The sequence below is a fragment of the Plecotus auritus genome (genome assembly GCF_963455305.1).
Source record: "Plecotus auritus genome assembly, chromosome: 1".
Classification (NCBI taxonomy): Eukaryota; Metazoa; Chordata; class Mammalia; order Chiroptera; family Vespertilionidae; genus Plecotus; species Plecotus auritus.
This window is the reverse complement of record NC_137770.1, coordinates 150057064-150079235: the sequence shown is the minus strand read 5'-3', so window position 1 is coordinate 150079235 and position 22172 is coordinate 150057064. Positions and strand designations below refer to the sequence as shown.

At 44.3% G+C, this 22172-nt stretch overlaps 1 protein-coding gene across 5 annotated transcripts in view; it reads right to left on the bottom strand.

The window, feature by feature from the left end:
* The window catches only part of FAM171A1 (family with sequence similarity 171 member A1), a 133326-nt gene that overhangs the window by 45142 nt on the left and 66012 nt on the right, over positions 1-22172 (bottom strand). For all 5 annotated transcript variants that reach the window (XM_080650353.1, XM_080650355.1, XM_080650354.1 and 2 more), the window contains exon 2: positions 6657-6884. In XM_080650353.1, coding sequence (XP_080506479.1) covers positions 6657-6884 — 228 coding nt within the window. The remainder of the gene's footprint in view (positions 1-6656; positions 6885-22172) is intronic.

The window sequence follows — 22172 nt, the reverse complement described above, 5'->3', positions numbered from 1 at the left end:
TGCACTGACCACCAGAAGGAAGACACTCAATGCAGGAGCTACCCCCTGGTGGTTAGTGCACTCCCACAGCCAACCTCCTGTGGCCAACCAACCACCCACAGTCCCTCCCCCCGGCCGGCTGGCCCCCATCGGCTCCTGGTGTTAAACCATTCATAGACAACCTGCTTCTGGGTCAGAGTTTCGTATGTAGCAGAGAAGGTTCCTCGCTGCGATCTAGTGAAAGTCAGCCCTTGACACAGCGTTTGTCTCGCTCCCGTCCTCTCCCTTCCCTGGGGGCCCCCACTCGCTGCAATGGCAGCACGGTGAGGGAAGGAGGAGGGAGGGAGGTGGGGAACTGCATGGTGGCAGGACAGCATCAGCGTCTGTTCTTTCTGCGCCCAGCTTGGCGATCATTGCCTTCTTTCCCAACCCCGCCAGGGCCTTCGGGCCTTGGGCTGGGATGGGGAACTGGGGGTGTGTGGCGGCGGACTCGGACCCTTTCCCAGGGGGCCGAGGGCCAGCTCCCTCCTTGGAGCCAGCAGCCAACCTCTTGCGGTCCCTCCCCCCTCCGGCTGGCTAACCTCCCACGGTCCCTTCCCACCCCCGCCCCCCGTGCATGAATTCGTGCAGCAGGCCTCTAGTTATACAATAATCATCATCATTACATTACTGAACCCTTCCTAACACATCAGACGTTAGGAATCAGAAACATTATGTGCTAAGAATATTGACTACTTAGCATAAATGGCTCTTAGTAGTGCCAGAGGGAACCAGTCAGCTGGCTTGGATGTGACCCCCTACAGAGTCCATTTATTTAGCTGCCACTGTGTACCAGGCCTAATGCTATCCGTGTGGAGCAGGTCAACGCTGGAGGCAGTGTGTGCCCTCAAGGGCTCCACATGAGAAGCGGGCCAGGACACATAAAATAGCTGCATGATATGTAGAATGTGGCCAGTGCCGTGAGGAAGCTAAGATACCAAGGTGTGTGAAGAACTGCCTAGCTGCTCCTCAAAATATTAAACACAGAGTTACCAGCAATTCCATTTTATCTATATATATAAAAGGCTAATATGCAAAGTGTCCCCTTGGGAGTTTGACCAGGAGACCGGGAGTTCGATCGCTTGCTATGATTTGCGCTGACTACCAGGGGGCAGCATGGAATGAAGGAAGGCGTCGGCTGGCAGCTGGCAGTGGGGGAAGGGAGGCCCCAGCTGGCAGCTGGCAGTGGGGGAAGGAAGGCCCTGGCTGGCAGCCAGAAGGCAGGCCCTGGCTGGCAGCCAGAAGGCTCCGATCGGCCCTGATTGCCGGCCAGGCCTAGGGACCCTACCTGTGCACGAATTTCGTGCACCGGGCCTCTAGTGTGTGTATATATACATATTATACACACACACACACACACACACACACACACACACACACACACACACACACACTCTCTCTCTCTCTCTCAAGAGAACAGAGAATATATGTTCCCACAAAAACCTGTATGTAAATGCCCACAGCAGCATTAGTCATAATAGCCAGAAAAGTGGAAACAACCCAATATCCATTAACCAATGAAAAGAAAAACAAAATGTGGTCTATATACACAATGGAATATTATTCACCCATAAAAAGAAATAAAGTAAGTACTGATTCAGGCTATAACATGAATGGACCTTGAAAACATTATGCTAAGTGAATGAAGCCGGACACAAAAGGCCACGTATTCCACAATAGGATTCCAGTTATCTGCAATGTCCATAGTGACAGAGAGATTAGTGGTTGCCAGGGGCTGGAGGGAGTAAGAAGAAGCAAGCCAATGCTAATGGGTATGGGTATTTTTGAGGGTGAAGAAAATATTCTGGGATTAGATAGTGGTGATGGTTTACAATCCTTAATTGATGGGTTACATTTTATATGGCTAAATTTGTTTTACTGTTTGCCAAGCTGGATTCCCCCTCCCCAGTTTATACCTACTTCCTTGAAAGAGAAGACTGAAAAACATCTCCCAGGAACTAGTCAAGGATGCAGAAAGAAATCCATTCCAAACTCTCGTAAGTATGCGTATTCAAACTAAACCACGTGTGCACGAGTAGTAAAGAAAGCATTTTTCTGTTTCAAATTTTCAAACATATGGGAGGGCACAAGTAGGTTTACAATTGTGAGTATACAAAATAGAATTTATTCTTGTATTATTAATTTATTAATTCTTGCATTATTTATTTGTATTTTTTCTTCTTATTATTGTTAGTACTTAGTATCCTTATGACTTATCTTTTAAATGATGGCTGGTAATTTAACCTATTTTTTCCCACCCCTGTATTTTAGAAGAGGCTCCCAACTCTTCTCTGTTCCTTGCCTAATTATCTGGAATACCAAAAGTATTAGTGTTGGCCTTCAAAACTATGCATGATAATAACAGTTTGCTCTGTTTCTCACAATAGACCAGTCTAAATTTTAGCCATGTTTCCTGTTAGAGTCTAGTTAAGATTATCTTTCCTATGTTGACAAGGCAACCAGAGAAAAATAATCAAAGACCTGGTGAGAATTATTCAGTCTTATTAATTTAGGTTAGAAATGAGAAACATGGACTCAGAAAGCCATGATGGGCTCACATGTGTGGGGGCCAGTTGGGGAGGGGGGCAGGCGAGAACCTGGGTATCTTCACGCCTAGTCTAAAATTCTTTCAATTAAATTACAGTGTTCGCCTTATTTTTTTAAAATATATTTTACAGAGAGGAAGGGAGAGGGATAGAGAGTTAGAAACATCGATGAGAAACATAGATCAGCTGCCTCCTGCACACCTCCTACTGGGGATGTGCCCGCAACCAAGGTACGTGCCCTTGACCAGAATCGAACCTGGGACCTTTCAGTCCGCAGGCTGACACTCTATCCACTGAGCCAAACCGGTTTCAGCTGTTCGCCTTATTTGACTCATTTAAAACAATGGACGTTAGAGAAATGGCTGCTTTTTCTCAAATGATCATGTTAACAAAGTCAAAATGAATATATGTAATTACAATTGATCCTCATTATTTGTGTATCCCATATTTGTGAATGTGCCAATGCACTTAAATTTATTTGCAATCCCCAAGTCAATACATGTGCATGTACAGACTGGTGAAAGATTTGGGTCTCCTGATGTGCACGTTCCCAGCCCAGGTCAAACATGGCGACACTGCCTTCTTGCTTTAGCTCTCATGCTGAAAGTGTCCTTTCTTGTAATCTATTCAGGGCCAAGTTTTTTGCAATCTTATGCTTTTTGTTGGTGATTTCACTGTTTAAATAGCCCCCCTGGTGTAGTGTTGAAATGTTATCTAGGGTCCCTAAGGGCAGAAAGACCGTGATGGTCCTTATGAAGAAAATACATGCTAGACAAGCTCTGTTCAGGTATGAGTTTCAGTGCTGTTGGCTGTGAATTCACTGTTAGTGAACCAATAATATATGTTAAATGCAGTGTCTTTAAACAGAAACACACATAAAACAAGGTGACAGAGCTATTAGTCGATGAAAATGCTGTGATCAGAGGCCTGCAGGAGCCTAACCCTGCATTTTCCCTAGGAACAGTGTTCTCGGTGACCTGTCAGACCTGACCAATGTGAGTAATGAGAATCCACTGTGCTTTGTGCCACTGCTCTCCCAGCGAAGGTGGAGTGTGGTGTCTGGACACTTTAAACTTCTCTGAGTAGTTTCCACTGTACAAAGTGGGGGAGGTCAAACATTTTCTTTAGATATAACTAACAAAGCTCACGCTTCCTACTTTGTTGGCCTTTTCGGGGTTCTGTCCAGGCCCACTCCTCTCCACTCTTCAGGTGAGCTCCTGCTGTTGGTTTTTACTGCAAGACTGCTAATGACCCCAAACTATACCTCTATCTCCAAATCCCTTGAGCTCCAAACTCATTTCAAACTAGGTTAAATTACCAGCCATCTGGTAATTTGAACAGCTCACTGTTTCTCTGAACACATCTGGCATTCCAGAGGCAGCTAAAATCCAACCTGCCGTAAGTTCAACATCAACTATGACCCCAACACTCATCCTTTCCTCCCTTCTCCCCTCCCTACCCACCTCCATCTGTCTTGCCTGAGTCCCAAGCTTGGGGAGAGGGATGCACATAGAAAGGAGGAGGGGGGGCTTCTTTTCACTACTGCATCATTCACTTAACTTCAGGGAACCACAGTGTGGCAAGTCTCCCAATCCCATTATCCATCTATCCGCTCTCTCACCAGCCAGAAACCCAAGATACAACTTACACTTATTCTAATTTGTCCTTCTGCTTACCTCTCTCCCATCCATTCCTCAAGGCTTTTTGGATTTTGACTGCTAAATGTTTCTCAGATTTCCCCCCCTTTTTCCTAAAATTTCCCTAAATGATATCCTCAGTTGTATCTATCTCACTTTATATAGCTCACAAAACAGTAGTCTCAAACTTCAGTGAAAACTTTTATCCATAAATAGGGGAGAGGTTGTTTGTTAAAATGTAAATTCCTGAATAACCTCCCCAATTGAATGGTTGAGTCCTGCCATCTGTGTTTTTACAAGCACCCCCTGGTGCTAATTATCTACTTATCTTTAAGACTCAGCTCCCCTCTTGATCACACTGGGAGGTTTAATTCGCTCACCTACACTGGTTATCAGTCCTCCCCAGTACTCCTACGTACATACCTGGTATACACACAATCTATCCACATTTATCTCCTTAGGTGGAAATGCCACCTGTGGCTGACTTCACAACTAAATCATAAACTTCATAGGAGCAGGTTCTGTGTCTCTATCTATCTTCTCAGTGCCCAGGGCAGTGCCTGGCCCGGCCCATAGTAGATACTTAATAAATGTATACTTAATAAATGTAAAATGAACTACAAAGAACTTTGTAAGGGTAGACACCAGAATTTTAGAGGCCAGCAACAGCCACACTTAGCTGCAGCCTGTCCCCAGAGGCAGCAGGGACCTTGATGGAGTGTGACCAGGGTTCTGTGGCACAGAGATGAGCTCTAACACAGGTGTTTTGCTGGGCACTGGGCTGCGTGCTATATATTCATGGAGCACCTATGGTGTTTTAGGCATTGCAATCTAGTTTACATATGTTCACTATTTTTTAATGAGAACAACTCTATGAGGTGGTATTAGCTCCATTGTTATACCACCTCATCAAAGCTAGAGGGGCTCAAGCACAGCCTGGGAGCAAGAACCCAGGTCAGTTGTTGTCCAAAACCCATGCTCCCCCACGCCCCTGGCAGTATCTCTGCCAGCCCTCAGCCCATCCCTGTTGCTGACCTAATGGTGTGAAGTATGATGTGGTCCACGCACTAGATGGACCCTTAGGGGAAGGGACAGAAGAGACCTAACTGCTGCTCCCCACCTACCCCATCCCAAGCTGAACCTGTGTCAGGTACCATTCTTGCCCCTTGTGGTGGACTGACTACTTTGAGGTGGCGAATGGTAAAGTGATATTGTGATTTAAAATAAGAAATATGTATCTGGTCTTGGTCTCCATTCTGAGTACAGAGCTTTTAAAAACCTTAGAATTTCCTAAGTGATGAGAGCTATAAAGGTGTCTTTTGTTATTCATAAGTCCCTTTCAACCATGCTGGAGTTTATGTTAATATACTGATTTTTGGAAAGCCCCTTAGATAACCTAAGGATGTGAGCTGGTTGCCAGGGGAACCAAACACATATGAGAAGGTTGGAACTTTCAGCCCCACCCCCTGACCTCCAGGGGGCTGGAGGTTGAATCAATCACCCATAGCCAAAGATTTAATCCATCATGTCTATGTACTGAAGCCTCCAAAAAAACCCAAAAGGAGAGGTTTGGAGAGCTTCTGGAGTTGGTGAACACGTGGAGGTGTTGGGTGGGTTGCACCTGGAGAGCATGAACGTTCTGTGCTCCTTCCACACACCTTGCCCTATGCACCTCTTACAGCTCACAGTTTCTTTGATAGTCTGTATAATAAACCAGTCGTCAAGTAAGTAGACTGTTTCTCTGAGTTCTGTGAGCTACTCTAGCAAACCAGAGGTTATGGGAACCTCTGACCTACAGCCCGTCAGTCAGAAGCACAGGGGACGACCTGGACTTTAAATTGGCATCTGAACTGGCGGGGGCAGTCTCATGGGGTGAAGCACTTAGCCTGTGGGTAGGTAGTGTCAGAATTGAGTTCAATTGTAGGACATCCAGCTGGTATCTGAGAATCTGAGAATTGCTCGATGTGTGAAAGAAATCCACATGATTGGGGATCAGAAGTGACCAAGGTGAAGTAGAGTACTGAGGAGAGGAAACACACAGAAGTGTTTTCCCTTAGCAGGTAGGAAGGGGAAGAGACAGACCGTCTCGCCAGGACTCCCCTCATCTTTGGCCAGCTTTGCTCTGAGGCCCAGGAAGCAGAGCAAGGACGCTCCATTAAAGCACTGCCCCATGCATCTGGCTGGTGACAATCAATGAGGCACAGAATGGGGAGCTGCAGAAGTGAGCAGACACTCTAAGGCTCTGACTCCATAGTGAGTATAAAAAGATGGGGCCTCAACCGCCTTTATACCAGATCCCCCCTTTCTTCACATAAGGGGGCCACAAGGTAAAGCAGAGACTAAGCCAATATTTTCCCTTTTGTCTTACCTCCACTTTCAAAATCGTTTCTGTGTGTGACTCTATCACTGGCCTGACTACAAACTCTGTTTCAGAGAAAGGTTAAGAGCACCTTACCGGGTAATCGGATTGGCTTCCATGGGGCAGAGTTCGGCACATAGGCATGCTTTGTGGCGGTGACGATCAACTGACTGCCCAGCTTATACTGGAACTTGATGAAGGCCACTCCATCTGTCCCTGAGGTGCCAGAGGCGATGGAGACCTGGTTGGTGAAAATCTCGATGAGCGCCTCCGGGACAGGCTGGTGGGTGCTGGCGTCACTGATGTGGACCTTCAGTGTAACCTCTGGAAGAGAAAAAGCAACACAGAACAAGAGCTGTTTATTAGGCCACTTCCACAGCAATTCTGCTGTCAGTGTGACAGGAGGTGGAAAGTGCTATATGATAAGAAAATCAACATCTTCTTCCAAAATACAAATAATTTTAACTATGGAAAATTTCCTTCTTAGAGATCCCTTTTTATTTTACACTAGAGACCCAGTGCATAAGTTCATGCACAGGTGGGGTCTGGCTGGCCTGGCCCGGAGATCGGATCGGCAGATTGAGGCTGGGCCTGTCAGGAGGAGGAGACAGCTGGCGGGCCCCACCCCCGATTGGGGTAGAGGGACATTTGGGGGTGAGGCCAGCCATGGGGAGGGGCTGCAGGCAGTGGGCCGGCCATCCCACCCCCAAATGGGGTGGGGGGGCCTATTGGGGGCCAGTGGCCTGGGGGAGAGAGCCATGGGTGGTTGGCTGGCCAGCCCTTTCCCTGATTGGAGTGGGGGGCCGACTGGGGGTGGAGTTGGCTAGGAGGAGGGGCAGCGGGCCGACTGGGGTGGTGTGGGCCCATCGGGGGGATGGGGCCGTCTGGGGGGAGGGGCTACAGGAGAGTGGCTGGCTGGGCCTGCCCCCTATTGGGGTTGGGGAGGCGATCAGGGGCGGGGTTGGGGAGGCAATCAGGGGCGGGGCTGGCTGGGGAGAGTGGCTGCAGGAGGTTGGCCGGCTAGCCCCACCCCCTGATCTGGCCGGTTCGCTGGCCGCAGTGAGCCTCATAGTGATCAGTTGTTCTGGTCATTACAGCATTCCGGTCACTGGCTGTGTGTGTGTGTGTGTGTGTGTGTGTGTGTATGTATATATATATATATATATATATATATATATATATATATAACAAAGTGCTTTCTCTTCGCTCCTTCCTACTCACACCAACAAATAATTGAGATAAAAATTCGATCCCTTAAAGAAATTGTGCAGCAAACACAGTACTCTTTTATCCTCCCCAGCACTGCCTATAAACACAGCCTGAACAGGCTCAAGCTGCTACTGAAGGATATAAGCAAAGCAGGATAACTGTGCTGGTAATCATGAAGACTAGACCCAAACATAGTCTAAAATATCATTAAAAGGGAGAATCCAAGAGTGGGAGGAAGATGGTTAGAAGAAAAAAAAAGAGGTACATGTTTGAAAAGATAAAAGAAGTTGAATCAGTAATACAGGCAAGAAAAAAATAATAAATGTGGGAAATGGACAGATCAAATTAATGTTAACATATTAAAAGAGAATGGAGTATTTTCATTTTTTCATGCAAGAGATGTTTACTGAGCTGCTACTCTATGCCTAGAATTGTGAGTAATTGTGCAAACTACAGTGGTGAAGAAAAGTGAATACACAGGCAAGTGCTATGCCTGGGGGACATTTGGTGCAGGAATGAAGGGGCCACTGACGGAACAGCATATGCAAAGACTCAGAGGCAAGAAAAAGCATTGCTTCCTGAGAAACAGAAAGAGGGTCTGAAAGCTGGATGAAGAGTTTGAGGGGTCTATGATTCAATGAGAGACAATATTAGAGAGGCAAGTAGGGGCCAAATCACTCAAGACTTTAGAAGCGATTTAAAAAGATCATTCTTTTTTTTTTTTTTTTTTAATTTTGGTCTCTCACTAGTTTTCCCTCCCTCCCTCCTCTCTTTCTCTCTTTCTTTCTTTCTGTATTACTTATGTGTCCTTATCCCCCCTTTGCCCCCCGCCCCATGCTCTCACCCCCCTGTTGTCTGTGTCTGTGTCCATTGGTTATGCTCATATGCATGCATACAAGTCCTTTGGTTGATCTCTCCCCCTACCCGCAACCTCCCCTACCTTCCCTCTGAGGTTTGACGGTGTGATTGATGCTTCTCTGTCTCTGGATCTGTTTTTGTTCATTAGTTTATGTTGTTCATTATATTCCACAAATGAGTGAGATCATAAAATAAAAAAAAAGATCATTCTTTATCCAAAGGGCAATGGGAAATCAGAAAGGTCTTAGACATGGAAGTGGAAATCAAACTTATGTTATAGAAACATCTGGCTCTGGGTGAATGACAGACTAGGGAAGAGACAAGACTGAGGACTGAGCTTCCAGTTAAGAAGCCTCTGTAATAACCCAGGAAGAGATGACAGTGGACCAGACCCCAGCATCACAATGTTCTTCAATTAAAGGACTACATTCCGGAACAACGAGAAGTGCATCCTGCTCCAGTAAACTTCTTTTTCTTAGGTGCTTGTATCCAGAGCTCTTCCACAACCGGGGCAACCACATTGAGAAGAATTTATTTTGCTTTGAGGACCTCTACCTTGGTAACTTGCCAACTATCTTATGATACTAAAACAACCTTTTCAATACTGCAAATTTTGTCAATACTGCAAAGTTAGTCAATAATTTTTCACATACTGACTTAATACATTTCTGGACTAGATGACCATAAAAACAGTCAAAGAACTCTAGACCTAGGGACGATAGATCTGTACCAAATAAATGTCTCAAAACCTTTGTATAGATTAGTGCTATAGAAACTGAACTGGGCTTCTTCATACTATAGAAGGAAAAAACTAATGGCCAAGAGAGTGATAAAACCAACATCATGAAAATCAAGGATTATGAAACCCATTTAGTTAATTACCTCCAATCTTATCACCTTCGCTTTAATGCAGATTTTCAAGATGTATCTTACACATGATTTCTTCTTTAACTCAGTCTTCCTTGTCTCCAGGTGGCATGTCAAGTTATAACATATATTAACTCAGCTTTCATTAATATTCACAAAGTCCTCTACAACAGGGCGAGTGAGAGGGTGGCTTATTGTAGGGCTGCACTGATGATTTATGTATTTTATGGTAATGCAACATTTGCTAACAATTGGGGTTACAAGATTTTTGCCCTCTCTTCACTGTTTGCTGGGATGGCAAAAGCAGCTGAGCTTTGGGAAAAGCTAAAGGACTCTGAATAAACACAGAAAGAAAAAGTTCTACTGAAATAAATGTCCTCTAGTCTACCACTTGAATTTTTTCTAATATAGGAAGCTTAGTTTATGTTCTGCAACTGTATACTTTGAAATGTGGTAGGCAGACAAACATGAGCAAAGCAAGGACGATAGGCCAGGAACAGAAGGCCACCAGGGCGGAAAGCCCCAGGGGCCTAGAAACAGACAAAACTGGGAGAGCAAGGACCTCGCCCCCAGGGTAACCTTTCCTTCCCTAGAATATCGCTGGGCATGTGGTTAAGACCCCCTGACCTTTCATATTGGTAGTCATGCGGTTCCGACCCTCCCCGGACCTTTCCTTCCCTGGCATGTCGCTAGTCATGTGGCAGACCCCCTTAGAGGAGGAACAAGGGGTTGAAGAGTGGCCTGATGTGACGCCTATGCACAACTACTCTCTTACACATTAACCCTTAGGGATAACATTTGGTCTCAGTTGTGTTTCAGCTTCAAGCTCAGAAAAACAGCAAAACCAGACAAGTGACACCATGGCTGACAGCAGGACCAGCTGCATTGATTAATGACCCCCTGCCCTGGCATCGACCAATCAGTGGCATCAACCATGACCATGAAAGGACACAGCTGGAAAGCTAATGAATATTCTGTTGAGATCCTCCCCTGAGACCTCCCCTAAAATCTCTACCCTTAAAAACCCTTAGGATGGCCCTAACCGGTTTGGCTCAGTGGATAGAGCATCAGGCGGTCAAGGGCATGTACTTTGGTTGTGGGCACATCCCCAGTAGGGGGTGTGCAGGAGGCAGCTGACTGATGTTTCTCTCTCATCGATGTTTCTCTCTCTCCTCCCTTCCTCTCTGTAAAAAGTCAATAAAATATATTAAAAAAAACCAAAACCCTTAGGATGGAAGAACCATCATGCTCTCTCCCTCCCAGCACACTCCTGCCTTTTCCCTCTTTCTCTGGTCTCCCCCCTCCCCAGGGCGTTACCTTTACCTTCCTCTCTTCCTCCTAAGCTCCAGGAGCCCTTCTTTTGCCTCTGTAAGTTGTTTCCTGAACCCATTTCTTCTACAGTTCACTTCTTCTACCTCTGTGACTTTTTAAATAAACTTTTGCTTATAGTTTGGGCCTTGGCTCTGAATTCTTTCTTAGTCAGAACTCAAGAACTGAAGTTGCTGAACCAAGATCTGATCCCATTGGTCCAACACCTGGGGTTGTTTTCACTGCCACCAACAGAAAGAGATTATTTAGCTTCTTCTTTTGTTGTGACATAACGTGAAAAAAATGTCAATATAACTAGGAATTATTACAGACACTGAGGTATCCTTTTGTTGTTGTTTTGCCATTTGCCTTATTCATATGATAGCATATCATGAACAGTCCTCCAGATCAACCGTGCTAGATCTAGTTCACTTTTCAGAAATATTTTATTTTTTAGAGTTTTAGGTTCACAGCAATAGTGAGCAGAAGTTTTAGAAATTTCCCATTGGCGTATCATTTTATTAGAGTAGCACTTAGAATTAGATTATCCATTCAATAACAAATAAAATTATTCATACCATGGAAGTAACCTTTTGACTACGTGGGTGAGTCACTATTTATTAACACTACTCTCATTTTGCAAATAAAAGGGAAATCCTATAAAAGGCCCCTGGCCTAAATATGCATTAAAATGCCCTATGTTCCTCTGCTGGCCAGTGAGCTGGGGCACCTGATTACTAAATTGAAGCTGGAACATCATTCTTTTACTTCTTGTACTGCACATCCATCACCAAGTTCCGCTGTTTTAATTCCAAAATATACGTCTCAGAGCAGGCCTCTCCCATTGTGTTAACAATGCCTTATTTCAGGCCCTTGCCATCAGTCATCCATACTGACACTCAGCCTCTTCACAAAAACTGCCACTGTCCTAAGACCTGACACTTGAAATCCCACTGAAGCCAGAGGGAGCTATAGGAAATACCGATCTGACCATTTCCTGTCCTGCTTCAAACCCTTTAGTGCCCAACAAGATGTGGCCGAGGGCCAGATGTGCCTATTTTTGTAAGGTCCGTGAGGTAAAAATGGTTTTTATATTTAAACTAGAGGCCCGGTGCACGAAATTCATACACGGGTAGGGTCTCTAGCCTGGCCGGCAATCAAAGCTAATCAGGTTCCCTGCCTCCTGGCCTCCCTGCCTCCTTCTTCCCTTGCTCCCTCGGTGCTCCGCAGCTTGCTGCTGGTCGCCGACCATGTTCCACACCACCCCCTGGTGGTCAGCACACATCATAGTGAGCAATCGAACTCCCGGTCTCCCAGTTGAACTCCCGAGGAGACAATTTGCATATTAGCCATATATATATGATGACTTTTTAAAAAAGCAAAGGAGTAATAGTTCATGAGAATTATCTGGAATTCAAATTTTAGTGTCTATAAATAAACACACGCACACCTAGTTATTTAACACTGCCTAAGCCTGTTTTTGCATTGCAATGGTGATATTCAGAAGTTTTGACAGGGACCACATGGCCTGCAAAGCCTGACCTACTTATTTTTGGCCCTTAAAAAAAATCTGCCATCCTCTGACCTATGGGATACTATCTGGGGTGGGGGTGGGGGTAAGGGGGATACATTTCAAGGTACCCCAGGTCATTCACAATCAGGCCCCACCTGATCCCCCATACTGCCCACAGGGCCCCAGACACGGTCCCACACTTTCCCCTTCCCTCCCTTCCATGTCTCATCTCTGTAGGAAATGCCTTTCTATAAATTTACCTTCATGTTGCTGATTCCTATTCATCCTTTAAAAGTCCTAGTTAAGTTTTATTTGAGAAACTGCTCCGGACCCAAACCCTCCCCAAAATGGGTGAGAGGCCCCTCCTCTCCATCCCCACGCAGTCTATGATGACACTGTCCCTCCCCTATTTGCATTTCTGTCAGCATTCCTTGTAGGCTACGTGGGCCGACAGTGTGATCAGATCCTGACCCTGAGAAGCTTTCAGTTTTAGATATTAAGTGGATACCAAGTGTAATTTAAAAATGAGAGAAGTGCCTCACAGGAATATTGGACAACAGGAGAGCATGATGGAGGGGTGGTCAGGGAAGGCCTTGTGAGGAGGTGTCACTGAAGCTCAGGCCCGAAGGATACAAAGGACCCAGCCAGACAAAGAGGCACAGGCAGAGCTGCAAATGCTGAGGTAAGAATGACCTGGTGGCGCTCCTGCCTGAAGATGGGTGGTCCACACCACACACTGGCCACTGCTGCACAGTATCTGGTGTGCTCTGTGGGTCCCCCAGGAACAGAGGTTCTCATTTTTTAAAATGAATTTTTATGACTTTAAGGCCTAGCCTGGTACCTAGAGCCAGCAGGTATCAATAAAAGTGTGTGAAATTAATGAATGCCGGAGGGAAAATAACCGTCTCCTAATACTGCACTGTCCAATATGGAAAACACTGGCCACATAAATTTAAGTTTACATTAACTAAAATAAATGACATCAGAAGTGGAGCTCCTCGGCCACAGGAGCACATTTCCAGTGCTCAGCAGCCGCATGTGGCGGTGGCTCCACATTGGACAGCACAGACAGATTTCCCTCACCACAGGAAGTCCTACTGGACGCTCAGATCATGTATTACTAAGTCTCAGCTCAGAATCTGAGAAAGGAAAACCAGAGGATCAGAACAGTTCAAAGAACTCGCAAGGATCTGAGCATGATGCTGAGTACTCAAGGATTTGACCTTCACTTGAAGTCCCTGCAGTGACTTAATGCGATCTCTACCCCCAACCAAATAGCTCTCTGTCCTCATTTCTTATTCCCCCCCATTCCAGGAAATCAAAATGACTATTTCCTTGTTTGGCACAGGACATCTATCCCTGCAGCTCACTCCCTCACTTCTTTCAGCTGCTGCTAAATGTCACCTCCTGAATGAGGCCTACGCTAACCACTAACTAATTTTACTATGGAAATTTTAGAACTCAGCTAAAAGTAGAGTGAACAGCATAAGGAAACCCTCTGGACTGATAAACAAATTTCACATACCAACTTTCTACCCTTTTCGCTTAATCTATTCTCCCTACTCGATTTTCCTTGCTCTGACCCTCCTACTTCCTCCCCTCCCCCTTTTCTTTTTTTTTCCTGGAACATTTTGAAGCAAATCCTAGATATTATATTCAGGCACATTATTTCCCTACAAATATTTCAGTTTATAACAGATACTTAAAAAAAACATACCCAAAATGACATTTCATACCCAATACATATAACAACCTCTTTATATCATCTCATACCCAGCAAACATTCGATTTTCTCTGATTATCTAAAAACACATTTTTACAATTCTGACCATCCCATCTAAAATGTCGATCCAACCCCACCCTGCCGATATTATCCTGCTCTACTTTTTCTTTTCTGCATGACACATCAATTCTGGCATGATTGTAATTTATGTCTTTATTAACTGACTACCAGCATGTAAGCTTTGAAAAAGCTCTTTTGTCTCTTTTTTCTTCTTTAGTTATGAATCTCAAGCACACAGAACAGTGTCTGGCATACAGTAGGGCACTCAATGTATGTGTTGAATAATTCACTAAAACCAGCAGGCATTGCCCTAACCGGTTTGGCTCAGTGGATAGAGCGTCGGCCTGCGGACTCAAGGGTCCCGGGTTCGATTCCGGTCAAGGGCATGTACCTTGGTTGCGGGCACATCCCCAGTGGGAGGTGTGCAGGAGGCAGCTGATCGATGTTTCTCTCTCATCAATGTTTCTAGCTCTCTATCCCTCTCCCTTTCTCTCTGTAAAATATCAATAAAATATATTTAAAAAAATAAAATATATTTAAAACAAACAAACAAAAAACAACAACTAGCAGGCATTTCTGGATATCATTTGGTACATGATCTAAATATCCCTGGGGGTTGTGTTGTTGTTGTGTTCCACTTCTTATTCATTACTGTCTTAAGTTGATACTATCAAAATTTATTTGAAAAGCAATAATCAATTCAGATAACTAATTAATTAGAATTAATAAAAAAATCTTTACTGATCAGCTACTGTATGTTAGTATGACAGGAGGTACTGTAGGATATTTTTAAAAAAATGGCTCCTGTTTTAAGGAGTTTAAAGTTGTTGTTTTTTTGGGGGGGAGGGGGGAGTAGGGGTAGTTAGGCCCAACTCATGTTCCAGAGAACAAAAAGGATGAAACTGGGTAAGACAGAGCTTAAAAACATAGCTAAGAAGAGACTAACGAGGTCTGGAGTTTATTAACAAATACAAATACAAACAAAGTAAAAATATCTGAAAGTATACTAGAGGTAGAGGTTAGGGGTGATAATAAAAGATTTAAACGGGTACCCATGAGCCATTCTGCCAAAGTGGAATGGCCACTGGCTATACAGGTCCATACTGTGTGGATATGGGCCCTAATTATGGCTTCCTGAGTTCACTGGGGGAAGCTGAGACTGGAAGGATGGGTAGCATGGGAAGACGAGTCTTGGTGGACAATCCAGCATCTTCTGATTTGAGTATGTTCCCACATCACACATTTGGCCTAAGGCAGAAGCTAGACACTTATCTTCCCAGCCTCTCTGGTAACTAGGAAGCAGGAATGGATTTTGGTTCTGCTAATCTGATGCCTTCATGCTGGATTCTGATTTGAAAGACAGCAACATAAAGAAGCAGTTGCTTTTTCTGACCAAAGGGGCCACGGAGGAGGCATCTGGTTGGGGATAGCAGTGTAAGCTGCCCTGTCTCAGTGCAGGAGGGTGACAGAGTATCCCTGGCTCAGTCTCGCCATATGGCCTAGGCAGCGTTCTACCTGTGAGCCTCATCCTCCCCGAGTTCTATGAGCTACCTACAAGCTTTCATAAACATATGAGGGGTAGTCGTGTTGCGCTCCTCAGGTTCTGTGCTGTCCTGGCAAAGCACTATATGGCTAAGGACCATTTCCTTGAAATTGCACCCACCTGGTTCTCCTTCCACCCCCTGGCTTTCCTTCTCAGCATCTGTGATGGTTCACTTCATGTGTCAACATCACTGGGCCACGAAGTGTCCAGATATTTGTCCAAACATGACTCTGGGCTTTTCTGGGCGGGTGTTTTTGGATGAGATTAACATTTAAAAAGGAAGACTGAGTAAAAGAGATTGGCCCTAATGGGGGTGGGTCTCATCCAATCAGTTGAAGGTATAAGAATAAAAAGGTGGACCTTCCTCTCAGTAAGAGAATTCCTCCTGCATGGCAGCCTTTGAACTGGGATATTGGCTGCTTCTTGCTTTCAGAATCGAACTGAAGTTTCAGCTCTTCCTGGGTCTCAAGCCTGCTAGCGTCTGTACTGGAACTATACCACCAGCTCTCCTGAGATCCACACTGCAGGCTCACCCTGCAGATCTTGGGACTTGTCAGCTTCTATAATCACATGAGTCAATTCCCTATAATAAATCTTTTTCTATATATAACTATATGCATCCTATTGGTTCTGTTTTTCTGGAGAACAATCAATAACAATATCCATCACGGGTTCCAATTCTGCCTTCTCATGGTGGATGGATCCACGAGTGTGTGCCCAGGTCTCTTTTCGTTACACACTCTTACTCAGCACATTATTTCATGATGAAGAATTCAGTCACTGCCAGTGGGAGGAGAATCAAGAAGGAAGAAACAAGCACTCAGGAATTCTTCCCCAACCATGATTCAGAGCGCCTTTGCACTTGGCAAACACAAAGCATTTAGCTCTGTGGGCACAAACTAGTCCATTCTAAGTAAGTACAAAGAACATCTGCTTTGTGGGTAGAGAACTAAACATTATCTTTTAGCCCAGCATTATCTTTTAGTCATTTCCTTTCTATCTGCCACAGATTTAGAACTAAAAGCAACAAGGCCATTTCTAATTGTTGGCTTGACAGAAGGTACCTCTAAGTAGCAAGTTGAGAGCAAACATAATGACAGAGCCGGGAAGAACCCCATTGGTACTGAACAAAACTGCCTGCAAACGCGGACAGGCCATGTGGAAGGCAGGCCTTGTCTTTCCTTTTTCCTCTTCCTCTTCAAATAACTTGTACCTTCAGTTATTTTTCTACAACTGGCAGAATTCACTTATTTTATAACTTCTTATCCAGGCTCCAAAACCAACCTTCTCCATATCTCTGTTGTAACCATGGGCTAACTGGTACTACTGAAGCTCAGTCCCCGGTGCTCTTCACTGGGCACAGGATTTCTCCCAGTGCTTCTCCATTTCCTACAAACTCTGGCTTCATCTTGGAAGGCCACATGAAGTTGGTGGACTCCCACGTGTGTGTGTGTGTGTGTGTGTGTGTGGTGTGTGTGTGTGTGTGTGTGTGTGTGTGTGAGAGAGAGAGAGAGAGAGAGAGAGAGAGAGAGAGAGAGAGAGAGAGAGAAGTTTTGGGCTCTCTGACCGTTTTTCATCCCCTTTATATCCCCTCAAGTTGGCCTGTGTTCTGGGATTTTAGGTTTTCTTTCCTCTTGGTTTTTAGAGCGGTTGGTTTCCACAGCAACCCACCTAGCTTGGAACCCAGTGTTGCTGGGTGGCCATTGGGGCCCTGCAGAAAGAAAGGAAACCCCATGGCTGCCTGTGATTAGCTATATTTAACCCAAATACAGAGGAGTCACATGTCTTTCTGTCTCTTAAGTAAAATAATAAAAAATTACTTGTTCATTTAAAACGTTTTCCAAATGGGAGGTCATTTTTGAAATGTTACCAGACCTTTGTGGTAAGAGATTTTGCCCCTTTACTTGGTGCTATATTTTACAATATCAGTATATTCACTGAATTTCCATGTCTTAATAGAGCAATTACAGGCATGTCCTAAGATGTCCAACGTGTTTAGTGGCAGCTTTCTGTCTATTTGTTTTATAAATACGAAAGATTTGCTTTATTTTGTATTCTGATGAGGTTAGAATGCACTTTGTTACACCAGAGTAGTCTTGTCCTTTATTTTCTCCAGGATTACATAGTGCATATGTACCTTACATTGTTCAATTTTATTCTCTTTCAAAATTTGTAAATCATGTCTTTAAAGCAAATTACATATTTTCTTAAAAAGACCTATATATATTACAAGGTGGGGCAGAAGTAGGTTTACAGTAGTTCATATGGAAAGTAACACAATAATAGAAGAATAAATTGTTTTGTGTACTCACAACTGTAAACCTACTTTTGCTCCACCCTGTATATATGATATATATACAGCATAGGGAACATAGTCAATAATATCGTAACAATTATGTATGGTGCCAAGGAGATACTGGAAATACCAGGGGGATCACTTTGTAAAGTATTTGATTGTCTAACCACACTGCTGTGTACCAGAAACTAACCCTATCTAATAAAAGAGAAACAAGCAAATTGACTGTACCTCTGCTACGCCCACCAGCCAATCAGGAGCGAGTATGCAAATTAACCCAACCAAGATGACAGTTAATTTGCAAACCCAGGTGCAGAGCAAAGAGCAGAGCGAAGACTGAACACAGCGTAGAAGGAAGCCAAGCACTGCAGAAGGGAGTGAAGCTGTGGAGAAGCAAGCAAGAGGGGCAGTGGAGATGGGAGGGAAGCAGGTGGGGCGGCAGAGAAGGGAGGGAAGCAGGCTGGGTGGCAGAGAAGGGAGGGAAGCAGGCGGGGAGGCGGAGATAGGAGAGAAGCAGGCAGGGCGGTGGAGACCGCCGCAGGAAGCCCTATTCTTGCAGGAATCTTCCTGCAATGGGCCTCTAGTATAAAATAATACTGGCTATTAAAAACCTGCTACAACGTGTACCTTCCAGGACTTCCTTGCATCCAGGTTTTAGCTGCACTAAAGCATTTGGCAATCTTGTGTGAGTTTAATTCTAAATGTAATACTCAGTTTGGTTTTTTGCAAAGACTGAGACTTCAGTTCTGTCACCAAGAAGAGCAGGAACAATGTAGACATACTTCTGAGGGACAAATGTGCTGGCACTAGTCCTTCCTGGTTCCACCAATGGTCCCCTCAGCTGCCATTCGCTGCTTAGACACCTATGCTCTTGACTGTAACGGTCTGCCCTAGAGTCTCTCCATTAATCTGAGGTCACAAGAGCTGACAAAGAATTCCCACCATGTGGGGTTTTCCTTGTCACTGTGACCTTAATTTTCAGCAGAGGATTAGGATCTCAGTACTCCCATTTGAAGTCCTCCACACTTGAAAGCATGTAGGAGAGGAGTTTGCTGCCACAGCCCCTGGGAAGTTAGAATCCCATTTTGTGTCTTTTGTGTTTCTACAGTCTCTGGCACCTGACTCATCCCCTGAATCTCCTGAAAGACGAAAAGACGGCTGCGTGGTCCACTTGAGAGTTACAACTGCAGTTTGGAATAAGGAGGAGAGGTCTGTGCGGGCACCCAGTGCTGTCCACATGGGCGCTCCTGCTGGCTGGCCCACCCTCTGCAGCTTTGTGCTTATCCCCAGTGTTGTCTCCCTGAGCTCTGCACATGACACGTTCTCTCAACCCTGCTCCACCCCCGCCCCGCCGCAAACCTGTCTTGGCAGTGGTGCCAGGATATCTCCGAGCCATCAATCAGTGGATTCCTACCCTCTCCCATAAGAAATCTGTATGAGGAGCAAACTGCTAGTCATCCCTATAACAATACTTTCTAACCAACATCACCAAGTTGCCAAGAATACTGCAATACACAGTAAACATCCACAGAAGTACAGCAATTACAGAAGCTATGACATATACAGATAGAATACATGATGCATACATGTATAGCATGTATGACACTGACGTTCCATTTTTTAAGTGACAGGATGCCTTCTTCCCCTCACTTTAAACACTCTATCATGAAAACAGAAAATGTGATTCTTGAATAACAACCTGCTTTGACTTTCTGGCTAAGGATCTTGTTAAGTCTATCCATTTACCAATTAATTAAATGGCATAAGCCACCAGTGTGGCTCGGTGGTTGACTGTCGACCTATGAACCAGGTGGTCATGTTTTGATTCCTGGTCAGGGCACATGCCCTGGGTGGGGAGGTGGGGGGGGGTGTGCAGGAGGCGGTTGTGCAGGAGGCAGCCAATCAGTGATTCTCTCTCATCATTGATGGTTCTATCTCTCTCTCCCCCCTTCTTTCTGAAATCAATAAAAAAAAAATTTTTTTTTTAAAAAAAGTTCTCTGTTATTGAACTCAGTATAAGAAGAAGCTTTCAGGAGCTGGTTCTATAGGCAGGTTATGCTATTAAAGCAATTATAATGTGGCTACATTCTTGCAACTAACCAAGGAATATTTAGGTAAATGTCCCAGGATAATCTGAAAACTATTGTTGGATTTACTTCATTCAACTATACAATTTACATATACTAGTATAACCAAGTGTCATCAAGCAAAATTAATGACAGAATGTTCTTATGATCTCACCTAAAATAACTATCTGATAGCAAGCTAAATGGACCCTACTCCAATCCTCTCAATGTGGTGGTAGCAGGAATCATTCAGGTGTAGCTAAAGTGCAAGTGAGACACTATCTTGGGGGAAGTGTCTCTTAAAAATTTAAACCAGCCCTGGCTGGTGTTGCTCAGTGGTTGGAGTGTAGGCCCTGGCACTGAAGGGTCACAGGTTTGATTCCTGGTCAAGGACATGTATCTGGGTTGCAGTTCCATCCCCAACCAATCGGGGCATGTGCAGGAGACAACCAATCGATGTGTCTGTCTGTCTCTCTGCTTCCTCTCCCTTCCTCCCTCCCTTCCATATCTCTAAAAACCAATGGAAAAAAGTATCCTCAGATGGATTAACAACAACAATAAAGGCAAACCAATCTATATATATAAAAAGCGTAAGCGACTGTAGGACCATTCAACCAGTAGCTATGACGCGCACTCACAACCAGGGGGCAGATGCTCCGACCAGTAGGTTAGCTTGCTGCTAGGGTCCAGCCAATAAAGACTGGGCGACATGGGCTGGACACGCCCTGGAGCCATCCCGTGGTCTGTCCCCAGCTCTGATCGTGCACCGGTGGGGTCCCTCGGCCTGGCCTGCAACTTCTCGCAATCCGGGACCCCTCGGGGGATGTATACAGGCCAGGCCCAGGGACCCCACCGGTGCATGAATCTGTGCACTGGGCCTCTAGTTTAACATAAAAGATTGCTGTAACTGTTCAAAAAAAGTAAAATTTGAAGCGGGTATTGGACACCAAAATGATGCCAAATATAGCTAAAAAAAAAAAAAGAAGAAGAAGAAAAAAGAAAAAGCTGTGATTACAACTTTCAAGAACTTTTCCCTAAAAACCAATTCATATGTATAAACCTAATAATATCCTCACTTGAGTCAGATAAGTATAAAATAACTATAATATTAAAATGCAAATATGGTAAATGCATTTATAAGCTTCATATAATATCCTTCACAACAGAATTATGATGACAGCAACACTGTGGTGACAAGAGGGAGGACATAAATGTTATATGGAGATTGCTGTAAGAAAACATTGTAAAAGGCTTCTGATCTGTTGCTGGTGTAAAATTTTCACAAAGGCACAAAGACCCCTTAGGAGAATTAGGAAGAATCTTGGAACTGTGAAGTTAATGAGTAATATTAACTACATCTATATTTAACATACACACCTCACCAAGCTTTAAAGATCTATTGGAAGATGCTAGTTAAATGGTTGCCAAGGGAACCTGGTGGAGGAAAAAATCCTAGTGTGTGTTTCCAGATCTCTTTACTAGTATATCTATAAATATGAATTTTTAATAGTTTTTTGTCGAGGACTAGGTAAAGAGCAAAATTACATGGCATTTATTTTGAATAAAGCAACCGTCAGCCCTGGCGAGGTGGCTCAGTTGGTGTGTCATTCCATACACCAAAAGGTTTTATTTCTAATCCTGGTTAGGGTACATAACCAGGTTCGATCCCCATTCAAGGTGTGTAAGGGAGGCAGCCAATTAATGTTTCTCTCACATCAGAGTTTGTTTCTCACCCTCCCCACTCCTCTCTCTAAAAAATATATCCTTGGATGAGGATTCAAATAAAGAAAAGAAACCTTCACATCAAGTGCTATTATGAAAGCCTGATTCAACATTTAAAAATCAATTAATGTAATCCATCACATCAAAAGACTAAAAAAAAATCACATGATCATATCAATAGATGCAAAAAAAGGAAAGCATTTGACAAAACCCAGCACCTATTTAGGATAAAAGCTCTCATTAATTAGGAATAGAGGGGAACCTCAACTGGATAAAGACTATCTACAAAAAAACCTACAGCAAACATCATACAAAGCTTTGCCACTAAGCTCAGAAAAAAGAAACTAATCAGATATTTTTGTTTTGATTTTTAGCAAGTCATTTCTCTCTCTAGGAAGAAACCAGATAAAAAGTGCTAAGGGGGAGCTGGTGGTGAGAAAGCTGCTC